At 43.9% G+C, this 24,100-nt stretch overlaps 1 protein-coding gene across 1 annotated transcript in view; it reads right to left on the reverse strand.

The window, feature by feature from the left end:
- Positions 1–3,903, reverse strand: part of RSPO2 (R-spondin 2) — a 103,464-nt gene extending 99,561 nt beyond the window's left edge. The window contains 3 exon segments of the mRNA XM_065629582.1: positions 3,144–3,514; positions 3,765–3,888; positions 3,891–3,903. Of these exon segments, the coding sequence (XP_065485654.1) occupies positions 3,144–3,514; positions 3,765–3,888; positions 3,891–3,903 (508 nt within the window).
- Positions 3,904–24,100: the final 20,197 nt, after the last annotated feature.

The following is a 24,100-nucleotide window of genomic DNA, read 5'->3' on the forward strand; positions in this document are numbered from 1 at the left end:
TTTCTATATACTCTCATCCTGATTTGAGGTACTCCTTGGGAAAGTTGTTATTGTCACGTCTCAGACGTGGGAAACACCACTGGTCTTTCATGCACCCCATGATGTTCAGTGAAATGCCAGGACACACAGTTGCTCACTTTATACTGACTGCTAGAGAGAATTCTGATTAAAAGATAAAAGTTTTCATTAAAATGAACAAGTGAAGAGATATCCAAGAGAAATGAAAAAATCAAGTTATACAATTAAACAAGAAAGAGAAAGGAGATGCTTTGATATTACGCTACACCAACTGTGAGATTACATCACTGACCTTTAAGCTATGTGATCCTTAAATATATTTTAGAATAGCTTCTGGAGGAAAAGTAAATAAATATAATTGCCTGCTCAGGATGGAGACTTACAATGGGAGAATTTGCTGGGGTGTTTCAAGGGAAGTAGGGCTCTGCTCTGAGCAAGTAGGCAAAGCAGTATTCTAATGAGCTGCAAAAGTAACTAAGAGAAGCAGTGGAATTAACAGAACCTCATTATCATAATGCATTTATCAAATAATCTTTAATGAAGTGACACTGACTAACAAAACACAAATCAATGCCAGGTAGAGACCACATTTAAACTCTAATTTTTCATTCTGCTTCTACTGCAATGTTTTGGTTTGGACAAGGGTTGAAAGTGGAAGCAAAATGAAGAAATCTGGGAACATAGCCTCAAATTTGCTAAACTCTTGTCTACTAGAGTATTCTACATCAGCTACAAATCCACACAAACTCCAATACAGGCATACAGACTTTAACATACATTTAGCTGCTTTAAAAAAAAAAAAACACCACACCACACAAAACAAACCACTACACATGATATTTGCCCATAATTCCAGACTGAATGCAATTGATTTCTACCACACAGGAGACTTAATTTATGCCAAAAATTTTATTTCATTAAGAAAATGATATTATGGAGCATCTGAGATCATGTAACAGACAAAACAGAATGCCAGAGAAATTTTAACTGCCAGTACCCCACAGTGAATGCCTGATTATTTGCAGATGGGATACGGAAAAATTGTGAAATTATTGCAATTTTGGGTCCTGTATGAAAGCATTACTTCAGACTGCATATGTCATGGCGAATGTCTATTACAATTTGAATACATTCTTAGATTTTTCTTTCAGTGCTTAGAACTGGCTATGCTTACTTCTTTAGACTTAACTGAAAAAGACTGCATTCTTCAAAGCACAAAACAAAATCCTTAGGTGATAGCACAAAACAGTACCAGTAAGTCAACTCTCAATACTGACGTTATTTATCCAATAACTAAACTAAAAACTAATTTAAACCAATCTCCTTCGGAAAAGCCAACTGTTCAACAAGCACAACAATTGGTATAAGATCAATCAGTGAGCATGAGATCAATTAAAACCAGCTTAAGTTTTGGTAGGAGGACAATTCACACAACTCGAGTTAGATGTCTATTCATTTCAGTACTCCCACAATGCAATCCTTAAGCTCTGTTGTAAAGCAGAAATACCACTATCACCCTCCGCTGTCTAGCCAGCACTCTAAGTAGTTCCACATTTAATTAAAGACACAGTATACCCTTTGTTAGCACAGATAGTCTGGTCACTTTAAAGGACTGCTGTCGTTTTAGCCACACACAAAAATTAAATTCTGGAAACCATCTGTTGAAAAACCTTCAAAACTAAATTGCTTTACAATTTTATTTGTACCTACTGCGAAGGTGACATACGCACGAGAGTGTGAACTATTTTCCTTTCACATTTTTATTACTATTTGTACCGGCTTATTGCTGGAGATGTTAGCTCCCTCCCCTTCCAAATAACTGCTATTTTAGTACAATTCTTTCAGAAATGCGAATTTCTCAGCAGCTGAGCCACCTGATTTTCTAACTTTAGAAATGGGAAGCGGAGACATGGCCGAGAAAATAACAGAAAATGGGTAGCAAAATAATTCAGAAGATGCGGATAGCAACTTTTTATACTGAAGGTGTACCTCTCCGCGCCCCCCCCCCCCCAAAAAAAAAAAAAAAAAACATCAACAACAACAAAAAAACCCACACACACGCCCCAAAACACACACCACAGAACACCCTGACAGCTGGGGAAGAGCTGCAGTAACCTTTTCGTCCACATGAGTGCTGTACTGGCACATTTCACCGCTCCGACTCCTGAACTCCAGTAATCCCGACACTAGCATCTTCGGAAAACAGATTAAACTCTACCCCACCACTTCTCTGTTTTTTTCCTCAGAGGGATCTGCAGGCTTTGAGCAAAAGTCGGCGGCACAGAAGTCCCCTCGGCGCTGGGAAAGGCGCGGTTCGCTCCGCCGCCGCGGTTCTCCCGCGGGCTGAGCCGCCCGAGCCCCGCGGGCGCGGTAGAGCCGGGGGCTGCCCGGCGTCCGCGGGGTGGGAGGGGAGAAGCCGCCTTTCTGCCTCGGAAACGCGGTCGCTCGAAGGATGGTCCACGGAAGGCGGCCTCAAAGTCCGCCCCACGGACACACCAGCCTTAACCGCCGGGGCTAACAGCGAACATCTGGCAGCTGCGAGCTGGTCGACGAGGTACGAGGGCGACACGAGCCACGGCCAGCGCTCTCTGCGGCTCGGCTGGGGGACCCCGCACCGGCCGAGGGGCCGGAGGCGGCAGCGCCTTACGGCGGCGGGCAGCTCCCAGCGAGCCCCCCGCTCTGCCGATCCAGCGGGGAAGGAGGACACCGCCGCGCCGGGGGGAGCTCTCACCTACCGCTCGATGTCCCCGTCCCCAGCAGCACCACGCGGGTCGCAGAGCAGCCGCGCCGCTCTGGCCCATCTTTTCGAAACCATCGGAGCTCCGCTCCGCCCGCTCCCGGCCCGGCCTCCCCAGCAGCAGGGGGGCGGGCAGCCCCGCGGAGGGGTCTCCACGCCGGCACGGCCCCGCGCCCCAACACGCTGCCGCCTCCGCTGCCCCACGTGCTGGCCCGGAGCCCGCGGGCGGGAGCCGGGACAGCCAGGGCGCGCCTCACCTGCCGGAGAGCTCCCTGTCCTCGGCGCGGGGGGACGGGCACGCAGTCCTCCGGTAGCACCTCCTGCCCCGTAAGCACTCCCGCCCGCCGCCCCGGGCGGGTGTCCCGGGTGAGCAGGCGGCGGTACTCACCTCTCTTGCTGCGTCTCCAGCGGCCGGCTTGGCAGTGGCCGTAATCCATACAGTTGAGGATGATCAAGGCAAAGGAGAAGAGGCGAAACTGCATCCTGAGCCGCTGGGGTGGGCAGCCTCCTCCGGCGGCAGCGAGGGGCGGCGGAGTCCGGCTATGTGCGGGGCTGCGAGCGGCCCCGGGCGAGGAGAGGGCTGGTGGAACGCCGCGGGGCAGCCGCTGCCGCAGGGACCGGCAGGAGCTCACGCGCCTCTGGTTCCCCTTCTCGGCTGCTGCAAACTCAGAGCGGCTTCCAGCATCTTCCCCGAGCTGCACGGAGAGAGAGGGGAAAAGCTTGGCTCCTGGCTTTCCCGGTCCTCCCCCTCCTCCGGCTCTCCCCGAGAAACAAAAAGAGAAAAATCAAAAACCCAGGTCGGAGCAGGAGCGGGGCCCCAGAGCACAATCGCCGAGAGCCCCAACTTTTTTCCCGCAAGCAGCGGACGAGCGCTGCCGCTCGGCACCCCCGTGCGCCCCGGGGACAGGCTGTCAGGCGAGGGAAAGCGCTATTTATCGCGGCGCAGGGGCGCACCCCGCCCACACGCGCTCAGGTCGCGGGCACGGCGGGGCGAAGCCGCCCCCCCTACCTTCCGCGGCGCGGCCCCGCGGCCATCCCGCCCCGCCGCCGGCTCCGGAGAGCGGCTCCGCGCCGCGGGGCAGCCCCGCGGGGGCCGGCGGCCGCCGGGGCGCGGGCTCGGCCGGCCGGGCGTGCGCTCCCGGCCACATGCGAGCGGCGTCCCCGCCGGCTCCCCCCCACCTCCTCCGCTCTGCCTGCTCCCCCGGCCGCCCGCCTCCGCCCGCCCCTTTAATGCGGCGGGGGCTGTCAGCCGGGGGCAGCTGCGGCGGGGCCGTGCGGGGTTTGCGGGGGATGCGGGGCCGCGGTACGTAGGTGGTGCTGTGGTCCCGACCGTCCCGCCGCCCGGCCCTAGCGCCGCCCGCCGCCGCGCCCCCGCCCCCGCCGGGCCCTAACGCCCGCCCGCCCCGCGCCCCGGCAGCCGCTGGGGCTTTTGCCTGGAGGCTCTTCCTCTGCGGGTTTCCCCCTCTCACCGCAAAACCTCCTCGACTTTTTCTTGCACTGCTTTATAGCCTCGGGAAACCTTGTCCTCTTCCCTTCTCTCCCTCTTTTTCTTTTTTTTTTTTTTTTAAATTTTCTTCCCACAGTGTTTGATAATTAACTCCCTTCCTTCCTTCCTTCCATCCCTGGTTTTAAGACCCTGATCTATTTATTCTCCGCTCCTTTTCTTCTGGCTTCCTAAAATCTGATCTCATATGTTTCTAAAGCCTCTTATTTGAAGCATCACTTTCATTGTCTCTAGAAGGTGGCTCTTGAAGTCTTGAAGTATAACTTCAGTAAGTGATTTTTAGCTGTTTCTAGTCTCATCTCTACTTGGCGAAGATATTGTAGAGCTGGTAAAACAGGAACACTAATAGTACAGATAACAGAATGAAACAAGGGAGCACCCAACAGGATCCAAGTGAATTTAGCTCTGTTGTGGGAGAGTCTGTTAATTCTTCGTCTCAGCAGCTACACAGACCCCACAGAGCCATTTGTTTTCTCTGCTCCTCGCTCACAGCCTGTTCCCCAGCGCTGTAAGTACCGACAGACCGTGGCTCCTCGGTTGCAGTGCTGGACCTGTTGTGCCTGACCTAATGAGCCTCATAGGACCCTGGCTGCTACAGAGCAGGTGCAAAAGCTGGGGAGGCAGCATGGGTCTGGCACAGCTGGCACAAAACATGGTCTCATAAACTCAGCGGGATCCAAGCTAGCTCTGTGCTGGGGTTTTCTGCTCCTTTCCGCCCCCCGACACTTCTGGCTGTGGGCAAGTGCTGCTGAAATACCTGAGCTGCCTCGGGATGGAGCCAGCTAGGTTCTCACAAAAGCAGATGTACTCCTGCAGAGCAGAACTGGCCCTAGAAAGAGCGTAACTACATTCACATGGCACTGTGCCTGAGCTAATAAATCCTGCTAGACTCAAACTGGCTTTTCCTCCATGGCCCAGGCCATTTGACCACAGATAAAAGAAGTCTGACTGTATGGTGTTTACTATAGCACCTTGAGACCTCACAACATTTTATGGTATTTATCAGTATAAAATTCCTCTGAGGCGGAGAAGCAGCAGCATCTTCAGTTTCCAGACAGAAGACTTTGTTACAAAGAGGCTAAATAACTTTCTTGAAATCAAAAGGGATGCATGCAACAGTGTCAAAACTTGGTCCTGAGTTTTCCAAGTTCTTGAACAGTGCTGTAACCCCTGAGCTGACCTCCTTTATGCTTATCTACTGTACAGTGGTAGTGCTATGTTAGTATAACTGCTAGCATGAAATGTGAAGATTTTTTTAGGTCACATGACAGTATATATCTTCTGATGCCACATCTTCATGTATCATAACTGTCATTATGAGGTTATAGTGTATGAGATCCTACTGTGCTGCAGAGAGCACCTGTACCTTTCAGTGTTGCTGTAATCTAAGAATTGCAGAGAGGTGACCTGTGAACTAATTAACACAGACCTAAGAACCGGGTTAGCCAAGGTCATTCTAGCTCAGTGTCAGTGGTCTCCAAGTGGATTTGGAGTGGATGCAAAAAATAAGGCATGCATATGTGTGGTTTGTGGTCTTTATTTTCCCCGATCTACTTACACAGTGAAACTTTCCAAAGGAGATGTGTAGATATATATATGTGTGTATATATATATATATCTAGAACTTGTTGCAACAGAAGCCATAATTTATTTCAGTGGAGGATGTTTACTGGCAACAGAAGCTCTCTGAGACATGTAGTCCCCATATCCACTCTAACTTCATGTGACAAATTATGTACCATAGACAGCTGAGACTGAGACATTTTGTACTAGTGGTATCTTTAGGCTACATAGTCACAATTTTTTGGTGCAGAAATAAAAAGTGTGTCACCACTCTGCAGATCTTCCCAAGCTGCAATGCAAGGGAGATATCAGACTACGAGAGGCAGGGGAAGTCTAACAGAGGTGTTAACTATACCTCTGTGAGGACTCCAGGAACTGATCTCCTTTACTGTTTCCAGGTCTACAAACCCATAGTCGTGGGGCTCTGAGACTACAACAGTCACCTGCAGATGAGTCTTGGAGTCCTTTGTGTAAATAGTGGTATTAAGACCTCCCCAACAATACAACTGCATTTCTGGATGTGTCTCAAATGGACAAAAGTATGAACAGATATTCATACAGGTGCGCTGCTGACACTGAAGATGACTGAGGTCTCTCAAAGTACAGTACTGGGTTTCAGGGGAAATAGGTCTCGATGTTTCCCCAGTTCTTAAGGAAGGATAGCTTGAGCTCCTTTGAAGGTCTCCCAGACCTGCAAAATAAATACGAGGAAAGTGTCTCCAGGTGAACTTCCCAGCCTTTGAGAGCAGGAGTAAGCCTCAGCATGGAGTTTTTCCTGTATGCCAGAGGGGAGGCAGCAGCCCAAGTGGGAGACAGCTCTGTGGAGGACACCTGCAGTCAATGCTTCAGGAGCTGACTGGGATTTCAACATCCAGTTTGAGCCAGGCAGGACTGACCACCCAGAGGCAGCCCACACAGCACATGGCAGCTTCAGCTATGGGCTAGCATCCTATCACGCATGTCAGTACAGGGCATAGCTACCTCCTCAGGACTGCTTCACGTGATTTGTGTCAAGAGACAGCTGACGGGGAACGTCTCCAGACAGTGAGACACTGATGGTCTATTACAGGCAGGCAGCTGAGCATGAGTGGCATTTTCCAGACTTTGGTAGGAATCACAGCGATTGCAACTTTAAAGGACTATAGTTTGGATTTTTCGAGTATCTATCAAGAGCTCTTTCCAAGCATGTTGGACTTTTAAGGAGATGGTATGAAAGCACTTCTATGAAAGGTCCAGAATTTGGGTGATGGAGACTTGCATCCTGGATCAAATGGTGATTGGAGGTAAACTCTCAGTATTGCATGAAGTGTGATAGGCAAGAAGTGCTTTCAAAGAGAAGTCAAGCACCTTGTGCTTCCTATTATGAGGAAAAAATCAGTAGAAGTATGCAGGGAAAAGAGCGTTACAATCAGACTTAATGGCCAGGAACACAGTGCTAGACAGACAACAGGATAAACCATAAAGTCACAGAATACCACGTCGCAAAAAGAAAAATATTTAGCAAGAATAATCTGGATGATAGTTTTGACACTATGATGCATGGAAAGTTAATGTTTTAAAATAGGCTGCATGGAAATAACCTTCTCTCTAGATATAGACTAGATATAGTTTAGTTGTCAAATCTGCAGGTAAGTCTCAGATGATGACTACTCACCATTACAGAAATAATATCTGAATTTGTATTTTCAGAGGAGACTACTCAGAGGCAGAGGGTAGAAGGAGGAAAGAAGAGATGCATTGAAGAAACTATCCAGCACATGTAGGTCAGCTGCAAGGTGAACGAGGATCACCAGGGGATCACCTTTGGGTGAGGTTCTGAAAGATAACAAGAAAAAAAGGCTGAGAAGAATAAAAAGAACCACAGAGCTGATGGAAGAGAGGAATTCAAACACATGGCTAGCTGTTTATGATGGTCAATAAATCAAGAAGAATGAAGGCAACTTTGAGATATGATTAAGACATTAAAGTCATTAAAGATTTTGGGAATCATGTCAGTGGCTCAGAAGCCGAATCAGAGTCTGCAGAGCCCAGAGCATGTTTACAGTCAGAGGGAAAAGAGTCAAGGGCTTGAGAGATTAAAAAGCAAAAGAAGGAAAAGTAGTGGGGTGGGTTCAGTAGGATGTGGCAGGCCTTTGTGTGTGTAGTCCCACTGACATCAACAGAGAGGGATTCACTGTGGGCACGGCACCGTGTGTGTGCCACTGTGCAGGACAGGGCACTAATGAACTCTGCACACAGCCTAGGGGGGAATTTGTCAAAGTGAGGAACTGAGAAAATTATCTGAGCAATAGTGTGTCCAATGAACATGGCCATAGAAAGAATGCATTAGTCAAAGCCCAATAAGATGATGTGGTGATGATTGAAAAAACAGATGATGAGACCCTGGGCAACAGCTTCAGCTGTGTTGATAGCTAGGAAGGGGTGTATTCTAGATATGCTGTTCAAAAGTCTCAGCAGCCAAATTAATGTCCTTGAACAGTGATGAGATGATTCATTATACACTGTTCTGAAATCATATTATTTTATAGAATTACAGTTCTGTTCATTGAAAATTCAGTTTTATGTGTTGTGCTCCACAGAGGATTCACTGGCTGTAAAAGATCCTACATTCTGCACTTCAGCTGCACTAAAGCCAAAGCGCTGTTGCTTTTGCAATATGCAGTAATTGAGTTTTTCCATTCTTTATTGGGCTCCATAGGATGTGATCTGCAAATATCCTAACTTCATCATGTAGCAGAGAGAGATCTTAACATGAGGAATAACAAAGTTTATTTTAAAAGAAATTTCTCCATATTCTCATAGCTGTGCAACGCATCTCCTCTACACTGAATTCATGATTTTTTCTAAGACAAGAGCCTCAGCAATAATATATGTTTTGGTAGCTTTACACTGAAGTAGAGAAGATGTGTCTTTATTTTCAGTGAAAGAAATGAGAAATCTTGATGAGCTTTACATCTAAACTTAAAAAAAATACACAACCCAGCTTCCAACTCTTTATTTCCACATCAATCTTTACCTCTTTTAAATTCTTAAAATACACTTAATTCATTATTCAAAATATGATCTACAATATAAATAATAGCAGAATATTGTGTCCGGTTTTGGGCCTCACAAAGCCAGCGTAAAACCACTGGAGGTCCACCAAGGTGTTTGGGGGCTGGAGCCCTTTGAGGGGAGGCTGGGGGAGCTGGGTTTGTTTATCCTGAAGAGGTGGTTTTGGGGAGACCTAACAGCTCTTTCATACACCTACAAGTAGGCTACTGAGCAGGTGGAGCCAGACTCCGTACTGAGTTCAGGTACTGAAACAGAAGAGGTTTGCACTGGATATAGAGAATATATTTTTCCCTGCAAGGATGAATAAGCATTGGGAGAGGTTTGGCCAGAGGACCTGTAGACTCACCTTCCTTGGACAAGGCCTTGAGCAGCGGAGCCTGAACTCTGCTCACCTTGCTTTCAGCAGGAGGTCGCACTAGCGATCTCCCAAGGTCCCTGCCAACCTGGATGATTTGGCAACCTTATAAAAACCATGAGCTCCCAAAATAGGGGGAGAAGACTGCCCCATGCACCTTTTAGACACCCATGTAGCCTTCCTTCAAACGCTACCTGGCCATCTGGTATCTCTGCAACATCCACAGCACACATAAAACGTTTCATAAAATTGTCTCTGGTTTGAAGCAATAAAATAATTGAAGCAATCATTCTATTTTTAATTTTAAGCTTCAATGTTCTTAAAAAATTTTATCTGTGTAAAGTCAATGAAGCAAAACTATCCCAAATTCTTCCGATGGGCTACAGAGATTTCAAACTAGGCTAATTTAAAAAAACATCTCAGCAAAAATACCCAATGTCTTATGGAGGAAGACTGTAGATATTAAGACTCTGTGATTGTAGCAAATCCAACTAAATTCCCTTACATATTGAGTAAGGGATCAAAGATTGTCTTCCTTCTGACTCTCCTCCCTCTCTGAAATATGATCAGACTCCTCAGTTTTTGATGTACTTGTACAGGCTTTGCTTATGCAACACTTCCAGCAGTCTCCATGAGCATTTTGCCTGAAGAAGAAGAAATTCACTAAAAATGTATGTTTTCATTAAGGGCTTGGAGAAGCAAATGGAAAGAAGAGGTAACATCTCTACAACTCTTGAGCTTAGTTTCCAGATCTTCCTGAAATTAAAAAAAAAAAAAAAAAAAAAAGAGAGAGAAAGTAGTAAGAAAAATATGCTCTAAATGATGTGTATACTTCTCTCCCAGTTTGAACTGGCACAAGACAATCAGTTCCTGCCTGCCAGCTGTGGACACCATCTTTCTCTTGGAGTGTGCAAATGCCAGTGTGCTCATGTGTGGATATCACTTTCTGAAGGTGAGAGCTCGAATTCCAGCTTGGCAGCTGCAGATAACTCACTTCTTTTGGGGAGCGGCAATTTCAGTTTGCTAGCATATAGATCAGAAAATGACTACAAAATTAATGTCTTCCAAGCCAGTTTGGGCTCTCTGTTTTGGAATACTTTTCATCACACTATTAACTGTAAAGCAGAGGTTTGCAACACGTATATATGAGTTTAAATTTGCTCTAATATGGCCTTAGAAAAGTGGCATCACAAGGACCTGTGGAATGCAAAGATGAAATGTGAACTGTTTTTTACATAGTTTTTATATACTTTTACATAGATTTTACATCTTCTGCCCTAAGCTTTATGCAATCACTACTTTATCTCTCATACACATACAAACCCACCCACACAAGATCATAGAGTAACCGAGTTTGGAAAGGGATCTTGGAAGATCATCAATCTAACCTCTTGCTCAAAGCAGAGCTAACTTCAGAGTTAGGCCAGGTTGCTGAGGGTTTGTCCAGCTGAGTTTTGAAAATGTTCAAGATGGAAGATTCCACAGCCTCTCTGGGTGACCTCTTCCAGTGCTTGCCCACCCTCATGGTGAAAATTTTTTCCATATATCCAGCAAGAACTTTCCTCATTGCAAGCTGTGACCATTGTCTCTTGGCTTTTCTCTGTGCACCTCATCTTCTTATAAACTCCCTTTTATATGTGAATATGTATATTTATATTATTGTTTGTATATATATTTGTTGAATTATATTGAATCACAGAATGGTTGGGGTTGGAAGGGACCTCTGGAGACCATCTAGTCCAACCCACCTGCTAAAGCAGGTTCACCTAGAGTAGAAATATATATTGCAGGTATACTATGTTTTAAATGTATTTTTAGCTTTTATTTCTATGTTTTACTTCCTATGTTTCTTTATCACTCACACATGAGATAAAGTATTTGAGATAGTAATAAAAAAAAGACATCCTTAATAGTGGCCCTAACCCTTCGAGACACCTACCTTGTTTTCCCACTGTTGCTGTTGATTACAGAAGGAAAAAGGAGCAAAGATGATTGGATACCTGTAAACACAGAGCTGTTATCACCACGAGCAGATAATCAGAAGTGGCTCTCAAAATGATCCCCTATTAAGGGGAAAGTGATACGATAGAAGCTTTTAAATTGAAATGTCAGAATTTGTAGAATATTTTCTTGTAACAGAAGCATTGTTCAGCAGGGACATATTTTATGTTCAACATTTTCTCTGAATAACCTTCTAATTTAGTAACTGGTTCTGGAGATATCTTCCAAGTGCAATTTAGAGACCTTTACTGCTTAATAAAGGCTAAGTGTTAAATGTTGTGATATTAAGCACATGCTTTCTCCAGCATATCTATTTAGCAATAAAGTGATTGCAGTATTTGTTGGAATACACAAGAAGTATCTCTGCCAAATGATAATAAAGAAGAGAGTTTAAAAAAGAGGTTTGGACAGCTAAGAATCCCCAGATAAAATCCTAACAATTTGTGTAGTTAATCTGTAGTGAGTTTCAGAAGCAAAATCATGTCCATTAATATAAAAACATATGTTCAAGACACTTTTATAATCTGAAGAATATTATACTTCTCCACTGTCACATCGTTGATTACCCCTTGTCTTATATATCTAGCAAACAAAACTTAGGAAAACAAATTAAAAGAGAACTCATTCTCTCTGAAACACTGTCGCTTTGATCCACCTCAGAAGAAAGGCTGGATCAGCAGATAATCCGACCCCAAAGGAGCAACAGGCAGTGACACTTGTAGGAGACGGGTGTATGATCTCACTGAGCTCAGGATGCCGGCCCTTGACTTATTGTTGTGACAAATATCTAAGCACAGAAAATAAGGTTTTCAGTGAAAAGGCAAGAAAAGAGTTTACATTCAGGTTTTTTTGAGGAATTGCACAGGTGCACCTGAGGACGTATTTTTAGAACGTGAAAGACACAAAATACAGCTTTTAATCTTAAAAAGTGCATAAAGCACACTAGAATCCTGTTTTGTTTATGGGAGATGAATGCCAGCTTTTGCTTCATTGCAGATTTTGGAAAGGTATATCATACCTTTCTTCTGGAACAAAAAAATGACGGATTTATAGTAAGACAGAGCTAAACTATAAGAGGAAAAAGTGCAAATTTAAGGTCATCATTCTTCAGAGTAAAATGAAGTCAGAAAATAGGGCAGAGAAACTCTGATGCCTGCCATTTCAACCGTACCCCAGGGGCTGAGGGGACTGCTGGAGCCAAGCGCATGGACCACAGTACGTAAGTAGCTTCAGACTTCAACCATGACTATCTTCTGTTGATCAGCAGAAAGCCTATAAATCATGTTCCTTAGGGACTCCAAGGCTTAAATAAGTATTAAAGGACTCAGTCCTGCACTGCCAGAATAATACATATGGTAATCTTGAAGACATTTTCCCCCTTTAATTTCTGCTTTCCTTGGGACTCTTTTTTCTCCACTGAGCCCTTTAAAGCAGGGGAATAAGTGAGGCCATGTCAAACGCAGATACTTCACCTTGCTTTTCCTGAACTCAACATTTAAGTTTTTAACATCTCTTTAATGGATATTTTTGGTTCGGTTGGACCTCAGTGATGATTTTAATTATTTAATGTCAGCTCCTCTCTCTGGGCAAAACACAAGGTTTGGGTTTTTAGCCGGCATGACAATTAACTATTAGCCAAGTCTAAAAACAGCTACTGATGATCTGCGATGGCCTCATGACAGTCCCAAACCTTCCTTCACCCCAGTCCTGGTTTGGCCCGCAGCTGGTAGCTGAATATTTTCTGGCTGATTGCTGGCTTGGTGAATAAAACTGACAATAACGCTGGGCCTAAGTCCACTCTCCACTGTTTAGTACTTCTGGGGAACAGCATCTTGCACAGTAAGCAATCGTTGCGGTATCAAAATCCATATTTTATATGCCCAGCATGAGGGACACAGAGGGATATGGCTGGGACAATTTCAGGCAAGGGATTTTTAAAAGTGAATTCATCTTGTGCTACTGCTGTCCCCTTAGCAAAGTGTCACCTTCAAAGCTTAAGATGTTTTTTTAAATATTAGGAAAAGATACCTTATACCATGTATCTCTATGGGGTAGAAACTAAGGGCTAGACACCTGAAGAACTTTGAGGATCAATCAAGAGGAACATATTTGAATGTCTGCAACTACATTTCACCTGAATTAATGCACCTAAATCCAAAATGGAAATAACAATAATAAAAACCCCTCTCTTGACTTGCTTCTTACCTGTAGGCTATGAACTCAGTGGCACCATGTACGTCAATTTCAAAGATCCTGGAGAAACAGAGCTTTGCTTCTACCTCAAGCCAGCGAATGTGGAAGGCTGAGACCCTATCTGACAGAAGCATTCTCAAACCTTAAATGCAAACCAAGCACAAAATGTGTATCAATATTTTCAGTCTGTCCCCCTATCCCTGACAGTATGACCTGTCAGACACTTTCTGATAAAATCTCTGGGAACGGTCCCCTCCCAAACCAGGGCTGTGGTGACTTACTTGTGAAAGACGCGGCCAGCAAGAGTACACTCAGGCTGTGCAACAAATGACTGTTTTCCCTCCTTTGCCTGATGATACCAAAACCTACATTTCAGAATGTATCCTAAGGAATTAGAAGGGGAAGGCAGGGTGGGGAGGAGGCGATCTATACCATCCATATTGCAGCTGGGCCTCTATGCAGGAAGGAAATCAGAATTTGTTAGACTAGAGAGAAGCAGGAGGAAGAAACCCACAGCCTCTGAAAAAAACATGGTTGTGTTTCTGGTTTCTAGGCCTCAAAATATACACATTTACATTCATCATTTACTGCATAAAATGTTACATGTGTCAAGCTACAAAAACATGTCAGAAGGGGAGGCCAAGAGCCCACAGATATACATCTCCTTTGGAGCAACCAGCCCATGACACGCTCCGTCTGCGATCAATAAAGACAAAGTTGCTGTGAGTGAAGGAAGAAATGCATCTCTTGCTGGTTTCCAGTTAGGAAAACACCCGACCACCAGCATCTGGAGGGCAGGAGAAGTGGATGTGAATGAACACTGAGGCTGAGGACGAGTTTGAGTACCCATCTCTCGCTCCCTGACTGCGTGGCCTGGCCTGTAAATTACTGCGTAGAAGAAAGATATAAACTTCCCAGGCTTGTTTTGAAAGAAAATGGTGACATTCGATCTGTTCTATGACAGAATGGCTGTAGGTAAGGGCAAGTGGTTACCATATTTTTCAAAACTCTTTGTTGATGGCGACAGTATCTCCCTTACGGTGGCCTTTTGGAGATCAGTAAGGACACTGTGCTGTCTCCCTATACCGTGTTCAGAATGCCACTCTCAGGCAATTGTAACCTGCACTGGGACTTCTTCAACAATTTCCTGAGCAGTTCCATGGAACAAACATAGGTCACCTTCATTGCATTTGTGAGGGAAGCAGAGGTCTCTGGCTGGCTGGCTGGCTGGCATGACTTTTAATGATTTTTTCTAAATGCCCTTTACAAGTCAAGGATAAGAAAATGGCCAGAAAGAAAACCAGCACCAACAGTGTTTGCTGAGCCTCGCTCACCTACTCTGAAGCACCCCAGGCAGGCCTCAGACTGTGGTGTGATAACCCACAGCATGAAAATCACCCATCATCCACACTAAAGGAAGCCCAGACTAAGATGCTTTGTATTGGTATCTGCTTCTCTAATATCATTTGGTACACTGATACGGCAAGGTGACTCCTTGCTGGGTCAGCCAAGGAGGCTGCTATTCTGTGAAATGTTAGGTGAATATTGTTGTGGTACCTCAGGTTAAAATTCACATTTGTTACACCAGGTGTTTTGTCAGATGTTTGATGCTCAAGTGTTGATCATCTTCAGGGAGGGGGTAGAAAAAAAAGGCAGGGAACAGCACATATAACCAATCTAACTAGATAATCTCCTCTTCTTCTCTTCTTCTTCTCTTCTCTTCTCTTCTCTTCTCTTCTCTTCTCTTCTCTTCTCTTCTCTTCTCTTCTCTTCTCTTCCCTTCACTTCTCTCTTCTCCTCCTCTTCTCTTCGCATCTCCTCCTCCTCTCCTCTCCTCTCCTCTCCTCGAAATGTCTGCTTTTGTCTGTGCCTGCATTTGAATTCTCAGGATCGCCACCATGTGCCCTGTTGTGATCTACCCAGAGCAAAAAGCAATGGGCACAGAAGAGGTCTGATAACAGGCTGATATGGTCACAACATATAGTTTTGTCAGAAAAGTCATGCCTACTTGTTATGCAAACTGCCCATTGTCCATTTGGAAGAGGCCTGGAGAAGGCAAATGGTGCCATCTGTGGTGGGGACACAGAGAAGAGCTGTTGCCCGGCCAGCAGCACTGCACCCAGCAACTGCTGAAAGAAGGGAAAACCACAACTCACAACTGTAAAATCAGCCAGTACTAAAGAGGAATATGGAATGAGATAACTTTTGAAGACCAAATTCTAAACGTATGAGGTGGGAAGGCAGCAAATCATCTTTCTTACCAGGTAACAGTAGCAATAGAAGCATGAAGCTCTGCTGGCAAGACTTAGAGCAGTCCTCTCCGTACTGACGGTTTGTTTTCTCACTCACTCACTCTGGTCATATGTCATTCTTATATAATGCTTCTTTCCTGAGAAATGCAAAATGTGGTATACCTCTGAATGAAGATGATTCTTCCAGAATCACTTTCATTCATGTTTGTGCCCAGGGTGTGACTGAGGTGTTCACACCAGAAGTAGGATACTCCCCTGTCTCCAGGGGACCTATCAATCCAGTCTTTCTTCCTCACCTTCATCAGAACTCAGCCTTGGCCAGTCCTGTGCCAGACTCTGGCCACATTCATATTGCAGTTGCTGAGAGCATTCCCAACTAGTCTACTTGTGCAGGTGGTTTGTACTACAGGAGATCTTGGACCTCTGTACAAGGCAAGAGGGAGCATATCATGCCAGCCTCAGAGAATACACTCCTAGCAAGTTCTGGGGCCTGACTTAAGCTCTGGCATAGCTGCAGGGCCGTGTCATACTTTTTTATTAAATATGGGCAAGTTGCACTGTTTGGTACTGGGACATTTCCATTCATCTGTCTCACGTACAAGGGGATTACAACAAAATCAGAGTAGAGCTGAAGTTGGGAGGGACCTCTGGAGGTCATCTGCTCCAAGCCCTCTCCTCAAGCAGGGACATCTAGAGCTGGTTGCCGTGATGGGTCTGCATACCTCCACAGACTGTCTGGGCAACCTATGCCACTGTTTGACCATCCTCAGAGTAAAAAAAAGTGGGGTTTTTTTGTGTTCAGATTGAATTTAATGTTTTTTAACTTGTGACCATTTCTTCTCACCCTGTCACTGGGCACCACTGAAAAGTCTGGCTCCTTCATCTTCATTCCCACCAACTGGGTATTTATTTATATGCATGGATAAGATCCCCCTAAGCTCTCTCTTCTCCAAGCTGAACAGTCCCAGCTCTCTTAGCCTCTCTTCATATGTGAGATGCTCCAATCTCTGAATCTTCTTTGTGGTCCTTCACTGGACTCACTCCAGTAATTCCATGCCTCTCTTGAACTGGGGAAATGAGCTGGCACAGAAAGGCCAGGTGAGGTGGACACAGGCCTGAAACTGCTTAGGAAGCCCAAGGACAAAAGATCTGGGCCTGACTATGGACAGTCTAATCAGGCTGATAAACTGTCATGAACCTACAATCTCAGAGCCAGCAGAGCAGAGGCCATATCAAAATTACATGACAAATATTATCTTAACATCTAATCTGACAGAGTCTGTTTATACTGAGTCAGAAATTTGGCAGAGGTAGCTGCAGCGTGTTTCATTAAAACCCAAATTGTCTGCAACTGTTTTTGCATTTGGCACTGTAATACATACAACATTCAATGAGAAGTTTATTCATTTTTATGATTTGCTTTTTCAATCTTCCAGCAAGATACTCTGCACATGGAGAGTTTTCATAAAAGCAAGTAGTACCTTAACAGGTAAAATGTACCAGAGCAGCTAATAAAAATAATGTAATATTTGTATTTAAAATATATATATATGCATATATCTAAAAAACCCCAAACTATGTATGGCATCCATGCCCAATATGAGACTGTGGACATACAAGAAAAATCCTGCAATACTGTGTAAATAAATTGTTTAAACAAATAGTAGAAGAAAGCCGCCCTTTGAGCCAGCCACCTGAAGTTAGAAATTAGCATAGCTATGCTAAGAATGATTCCCATTGCAGGTATCTCATATGTCTCAGATATCACCAGCTAATACCACAGTCAAAATAAATCCATGTTGTCACTCTGTTTATGCTGCTGGGGATTTTTGGTTAAACCAAAACCTTTCCATAAACTGCACTGTTCTGTATACAACGTATAGAAAGTATTTGTGTCTGGATTAATGGCTTCTTTTTCTTAGAGAGACCTGGTTTGCTTTGAATAAAGCACTTCAACATTGATTATAAGGGAACAACTTTCAAACTTGCTAGAGCAGACCTGCTCCAAAAATCATTTAGAAGTGTAAAAACAGGAAAAGGAAAAGCCACCCTGCTGCTTTCTTGAGAGGTGAGATATTGAGGTTCAAGTCCTTGTTCTAAATGAGGGAAAACAGGGACTTAAGCCTCCTGCTGCGTGCCTCAGGCATGTGTCCAGCTCTACGGCAGACATATCCCTCTTCATCTTTCGTTTGTTTTCCTGCCAGGCCAGGTCTCGCAGGTATGTTCAGAGGGTGCCCACCATGCAGGATGGATGCCATTGCACACCAGGCAAAGGAACACACCGTCAGCTCTTGCAAAGCTCAGCCTGCATGCACGAAATTGGGAATTTAGCCATGTGGGGAATTTAGAAGTCTCAAGGGTTAGATTGCAGCTGTGGAAGCCATCTCCGGTTTAAATTTCAGATGTAGGCACCTAGAAAGTGAAAGAAGGATTTTCTATCACTAATTCATCTTGCGGGGTCACTATTGGTGACAAATGGTGTAATAATTATCAAAAATGTTACCAAATTACTGTGATCCCACTGCCTGGTTGAAGAAAGATGGATGAATGCTGGCTGGTTTTATGCGTTTCACAGCCTAGCGTGTTAACTAACATATGTCTTCCTTCTAGTTTCTTTATCAATAGTAATGACTGAAAACAAAATTTAAAAGTGAAGAGAACATCATACTCCAAGTCTTACAGGATCTGAGTAAACATTGCAGGAAATCTCCCATAGACTTGATGCCAGATGTACAAGTATAGTGAGCTACGCTGCCCACCTGAAAAAGGGACATACAATTTTGGGAATGCACAGTGTAGCTGGGACAATATTGCTGTACAGCCATGGCATATTGTGCTGGTTTGACTGAAAATGAATTAATTTTTCTTCGTGCAGTTAGAAACCTCTCTTTTTCAGAGCTAGCATGGTCATTGTTTGGAATTAGTTTGAAAACAAGAAGATAACACCCTGGGACAGATTTAAAGTTTTTAATTGCTGTAGTCTGAGAGCCAAGGACATTTCTGAGCTCTGCCCACAGGTGTGAGCCATTGAGGAAGGGGGACATGGATGGGGCACAGCTTGAGTGACATCCAGACTGATCAATGAGAGTATTCCATCCCATTGGCGCCATGCTTCATATTTGAGGAGAGTCGGGAGCTTCTGGCTAGCTCTCTCAGAGCCAGGACGGAGACCTGTTCAGGGAAGATCTTTTCAGGACTTTCTTTAGTCTGGCTTTTTGCCGTTCTGCCATTTGCAGAGGCCTCTGGGCCTTTGTGCCTTTTTCTCTCTTCTCTCTCTGGGATCAGCTGTTGGGACCAGGTGCTGCTTCCTGGGACTCGCTGCTTGGTGCAGACGGAGTTCGTGAGCAATTGCGTTGAGTATCTTATTTTATATTCTATTTTCGATTTTTTTATAGATTAGTATTATTTTAGTATATATATATATTATATATATATTTAGTATATATATATTATATTAGTATTATTTTGTGATTCTATTAAACTGTGTTTATCTCGATCCACACGTTTCTCCTGTCCCTTTTGATTCTCTCCCCTATTTGGGGTGAGGGGGGGAAGTGAGCGAGCAGCTATCATGGTTATATTGCTAGCTCAGGTTAAACCACGACACATCCTTACTTTTTGATATTTACAGGGCAATCCTAACATTGCTATAGTTTTAACACACGAATTAAACCTGTGCTGCCAGTGAAACTGCACGTGCAAGCCAGCAGGCAGATAGTGGAGGAGCACCAGCGGTACGGCCGTCGCTGTGGGCTGTGCACACCTGCTGAGGACACCGAGACCTTCCTGAGATTCTTAATGTGCCCCGAGTCCTGCAGCACAGTATCCTCATCGCTGCTGGGATCTAGATCAGGTAGCTTCAGGGCAGTATGGATATATTGTCTTATGCAATGGCCACACCTCTGTTTTGTGGCGTACATCCTTAGCTCTGTGAAAGCTTTAGATTGTCCAAGCCCTGTTCACACGCAGCAATTTACGAAAATATTTACAGGCAGTTCAGGTGGATCTAAAGAATTGGCTTAACGCCCTAATTCTTCAGTGAGCTTTGTACCTTCTCCATTTGCCAGTCTGACCGGTGCATCTGGAAGGGGGCTGGTCCTGAAAGCAGGTCTGGAGTTGGAAGCTCCTAACTAACACAACAGCTACATTTCTAGTTTGATATTCCAGGCCATTTGACAGCATTAAGACACACGAGCCACCTATAGTGCTTGGAACAACTATGCTCTATAACTTTTTATCCTCATTTTAGATCAACCTAGCAATAATAAAATTATTCTCATGGTTCCTGGCAGGCTGCCCCAGTATGAGAAGTATTCTCTCCCTTGTTTAAACTAAGGATCATTCAGCCAAATTTCTCCACTAGCTCTGGGAGGTTTGGACTGCAGTGACTTCTTGCTCTCAGCCATCTCCACATCATGTTATTTATTTGTGACATTTTGTATAAGAGCTCCTGTGCAAATTTTAGCTTGGAGCCTTTGTTGGACAGAGAGCAAGAGCTGCAGTGTGCCATTCCCCCAGTGGCAAGCCTGTTTTGGTGTCACTTAATAAATCACCCTTCCAAATACAAGAGAAAAAAAAATATAAATACGCTGGAAATTTAAAATTGGATCTTTTCTGTCATTCTTCTCTCATCACAAATAAACCAAAAAGAAAAGAAAGATGCTTGTGGTACTAGAAGCCTTTGGATTGTTATAAATACTAACCAAAACCTCCAATAAGCTGCCAACCAGACTACTTTCCTCAAGCTTATTATTCCTTTTCTGTTTCTGCCATTTAACTCCTCAACTGTAATATTTCCATACAAACAGCACGGTGTGCCCAAAATATCTTATCTTACACTAGAGAAAAACGAAAATTTTTCAGGGAGCACACTGTATCCCTTTTCCCCCATATGTCTGCAACTATGCAAAACCAAAATGGTTTCTCTCTTGGCAGGCAGGCAGGCCTCCTAATGAGCCAGAAAATAGATAAAATTGAGAGACAAACACCAGAGCCTATTTTATCCTCGTTCTTTTGCCATCATGCTTTGTCCAGCTCTTACATCCCCATTATTATCACTTACTAAAACCAACAGTTATTTATAAATTACATTTCAATAAATATCATTGGCCGATGAGCCCCATGAGTTGATGCAATTTTTACACTTGTCCCCCATATTCATGGTTATCAACAATTTTATTTTGTCCGTATCTCTGCTCTAATTTCCTTCTAACTTTGCCTAGTACTTTTTGACTCTTCTTAGCCGACAGCTTCTTTTCTCTGTTTTCCATAACATGCTTCATGTTGTTTTACACTGGGTTTGTGTTCTCCCCAGGCTTCTCCTCCATTTGCTATGTCCTGTTTGTTTGGACATCTCTTCCAAACACTCTTCTGGGGTGGAGGCTTCCCTCCATGACTTCCCTTCGTATCCTTGATTTTTACTCCCTGATAAAAGTCCATAAGAATTCCTCAGTTCCAGAATGATAGAGCTGGAAAAACCCACAGGGGTGAAATACTGCATCTTCAATTCCCTGCTGCTCTGGAACTGTCAATTTTGGGTTGGTGCATCCTGCACGAATCAATGGTCACCGGTAGTTAAATAGATGGATCCCGCCAGTTGATAGATACTCTCTTTTGTCCTTTCTCACAAACGTAGGGTTAACACATAAAGGGGGTCAAAGAGAGGGGGACTGTGTTGGCTCTCTACAGTATGAACTCAGAATCTGTAGAGCAAGTGAAGATAAAGTGGTGGGGTACTAAAATATGTGGGTTTAACCTAATACAGCATATACCACTGTGGCTCCCCCTGCCTACATGTTCAACAGTCCACAGAGTCTGGCTCTGCACACGAGTAAAGCCTGATAGTCTGTTAATAAGCACATATACGATAGCCTGTTAATAATGTTTAACAGAATTTTACTTTTTTTTTTTTTTTTTAGGAAATTCTGTTTTTAGTATTTTATCAGCTTTCAATTCTGCTGACTTCTAACACGCCTTTTTAGGGATTTTTTTATCGGAGCTGGTTTTGGTAGTGAGTAGGAGTGAAGAAAGAAATTCAATAAGCCTGCAGGCAATTGCTGTACTGGCAGTGTGCATTGCTTTTCGTTTTGGAATTGGCATGAAGGCCCTCCAAGTAACACAAGCTCTCCTTTTTGACAGAATTGACAGCTAAATTATATAACAAGATGCAGTCGGATAGTTTTTTTGGGGGATGAGGGCTGAGTGAAGTCAAAATGGAAAGTTCATTTCACATCAGGGGTATTTCTTCACCGTACTACTCAAATAAAGCACCTCTGATCCAAAAGGCTCCTACAGCACTTCGCAAAAGGCAGCCAAGATTTGAAATGACATAGCTGTCCAAATTAGCTTAATCTATAGTTGCACATATCAGTAATAACTCGATAATCACAAGTGTTTGACCTCTCACAAATTCTGATTACTTGGCAGGACAGGGTGCTGCCAATTTTTAGTACCTTTAAGCTATGTAAGTACTTTTAGCTGAAACTGCATATTCTTCAAAAATACTGACTGAATTTGTGCAAGAAACTAGTATCTAACGATGTTAAAAGCCAAAATAGATAAGTGCCCTTGTTTCTTCTAACTTAATTTGAACCTCCTGGAGCCCTGCATAAATACTCCGACATTTCCCATTCTTGGTAACACTTGCTTTATGTTCAAATCATAAACCATATTGGATTATATTTTTTTTAACTAATAATTTCCAATGAATGTTTTCAAAGCTTTGGAAGTTGTCTGTCCCGAGTGATTTTCAGATCCTTCAGGCAGATTTATAAGGCAGCATGAAGTGAGAAACGGTGAAGAAAAGAAGTCGAAATAAGCCTTTTCCTACATATACAGTAAGAATAGCAGCATGGCACTGAACAAATAGTCCTAGTGAGGTCAAAAATAAGCCTGCAGAAAAGAAACAGGTTACTATCTTTTCTATATACTGCTCGAACCTCAAAATTTCCTGTATTACAAATGAAATTTCTTTGATCTTTTCCAAAAATCATTAGGATTTTTTTTTTTTTTTTAACATCAAGGAAATTGTACACCACCAGATTCACATAAGGGAAAAGAATGAGCTGCAGTTTTATGTAGGATAAACTCTCATCACCTTTGTGCCTCTTCAAAAATACATCGATCTGGTATCATGGGAGGAAAAATGCTAATTAAAGCAGTAGAAATAAGGGAAATAAACCCAAATTAAGTATCAACTAAACAATTATTACCAAATTGCACATGGCATTCCTGGATACAAAAACATCCTGAAATAATTAATTAATACCCCAATATTCCAAAACACAAAGGATTTCTTTTTTTTTTGTGAGATTAAACAAGAAATCTGTGTCCAAGCCATGTGTAGAATCTTAATCCTTCAGTCTCATTGTTCAGTCACAATGTGGATACCTCTACACATGCAATAAATGGCTCTTCAGCACAGAGCCATTTATCTTAAAATCATAGAATGTCCTGAGTTGGAAGGGACCCACACGGATCAAGTCCAGCTCCTGTACCTGCATGTGACAACCCCACAGTTCACACCGTGTGTGAACCATAACCTCTGATCACTGAGGGACAACAACAGGTGTTCCCAACGTGGGTATAAACAGCCAGTTGTCCCCAATAGTTGCTTCCACACACCCTGCCCAGGGTCATTATTAGAAGAATATAATCTGCATTCACACCTCTCAGATACTCCCGCAACGCCTGTGGCTGTTTCAGCCCAGCCAGCTGCAGCTGAGCAGCAGCGCCAGCACCTTTCCACACTTCTACTGCAGCGTCTGCAAGCTCTCACAAGCATCCATTTTTTTTCAGTGACAAATTCTTCCATGTACATTGGATGTTCACTGCAACAAGCTCAACTGATTGAAACAAGATTATATTTTTATCTTGTTCGCATTAAAATTTCTCATCATGGCCAACTTAGTATATTCAGAGCTGCTTAGCTCCAGGAACACAAGCTCCAGCATCACAAACATCTAATTCATATGTTTTCAAACTCCTTAAGCTATGGACTATGTTTATAATGCACTATGATTTTGCCTGATGCTAATGATCAAATTTGTGCAGTGGTCATAATGAATGTAAGGTGGCAATCCCTCACATAGCGATATCTTGGGACTCAGCAGATAGAGTTCTGTCTGTACGCCCAGCGCGGTGTGGATGGGTGCGCTGTGCTGCACCTGGTCCGGTCTGCCGTACACAGCATGTGCTTCTACCAGGGGAGGCAGGAATTGCACACAGTCTGAATTCAAAATGCCCTCCTGTCACTGAGGATGCACCAAGTAAGAAATAAATGTGGTACTTCTGAAGATGTGTGGACTCAAGGAAATTGCTGATATGTAAATTAGTCCCTAGCCCAGGCTGCTAAGAAACCACAGCTTTCCTCTACTCGAGCAACTTAATGTGGCTCTGGATCACTATAATTCAATGATGGTTTT

Source organism: Caloenas nicobarica, chromosome 2 (genome assembly GCF_036013445.1).
Source record: "Caloenas nicobarica isolate bCalNic1 chromosome 2, bCalNic1.hap1, whole genome shotgun sequence".
In the NCBI taxonomy this organism is placed as follows: Eukaryota; Metazoa; Chordata; class Aves; order Columbiformes; family Columbidae; genus Caloenas; species Caloenas nicobarica.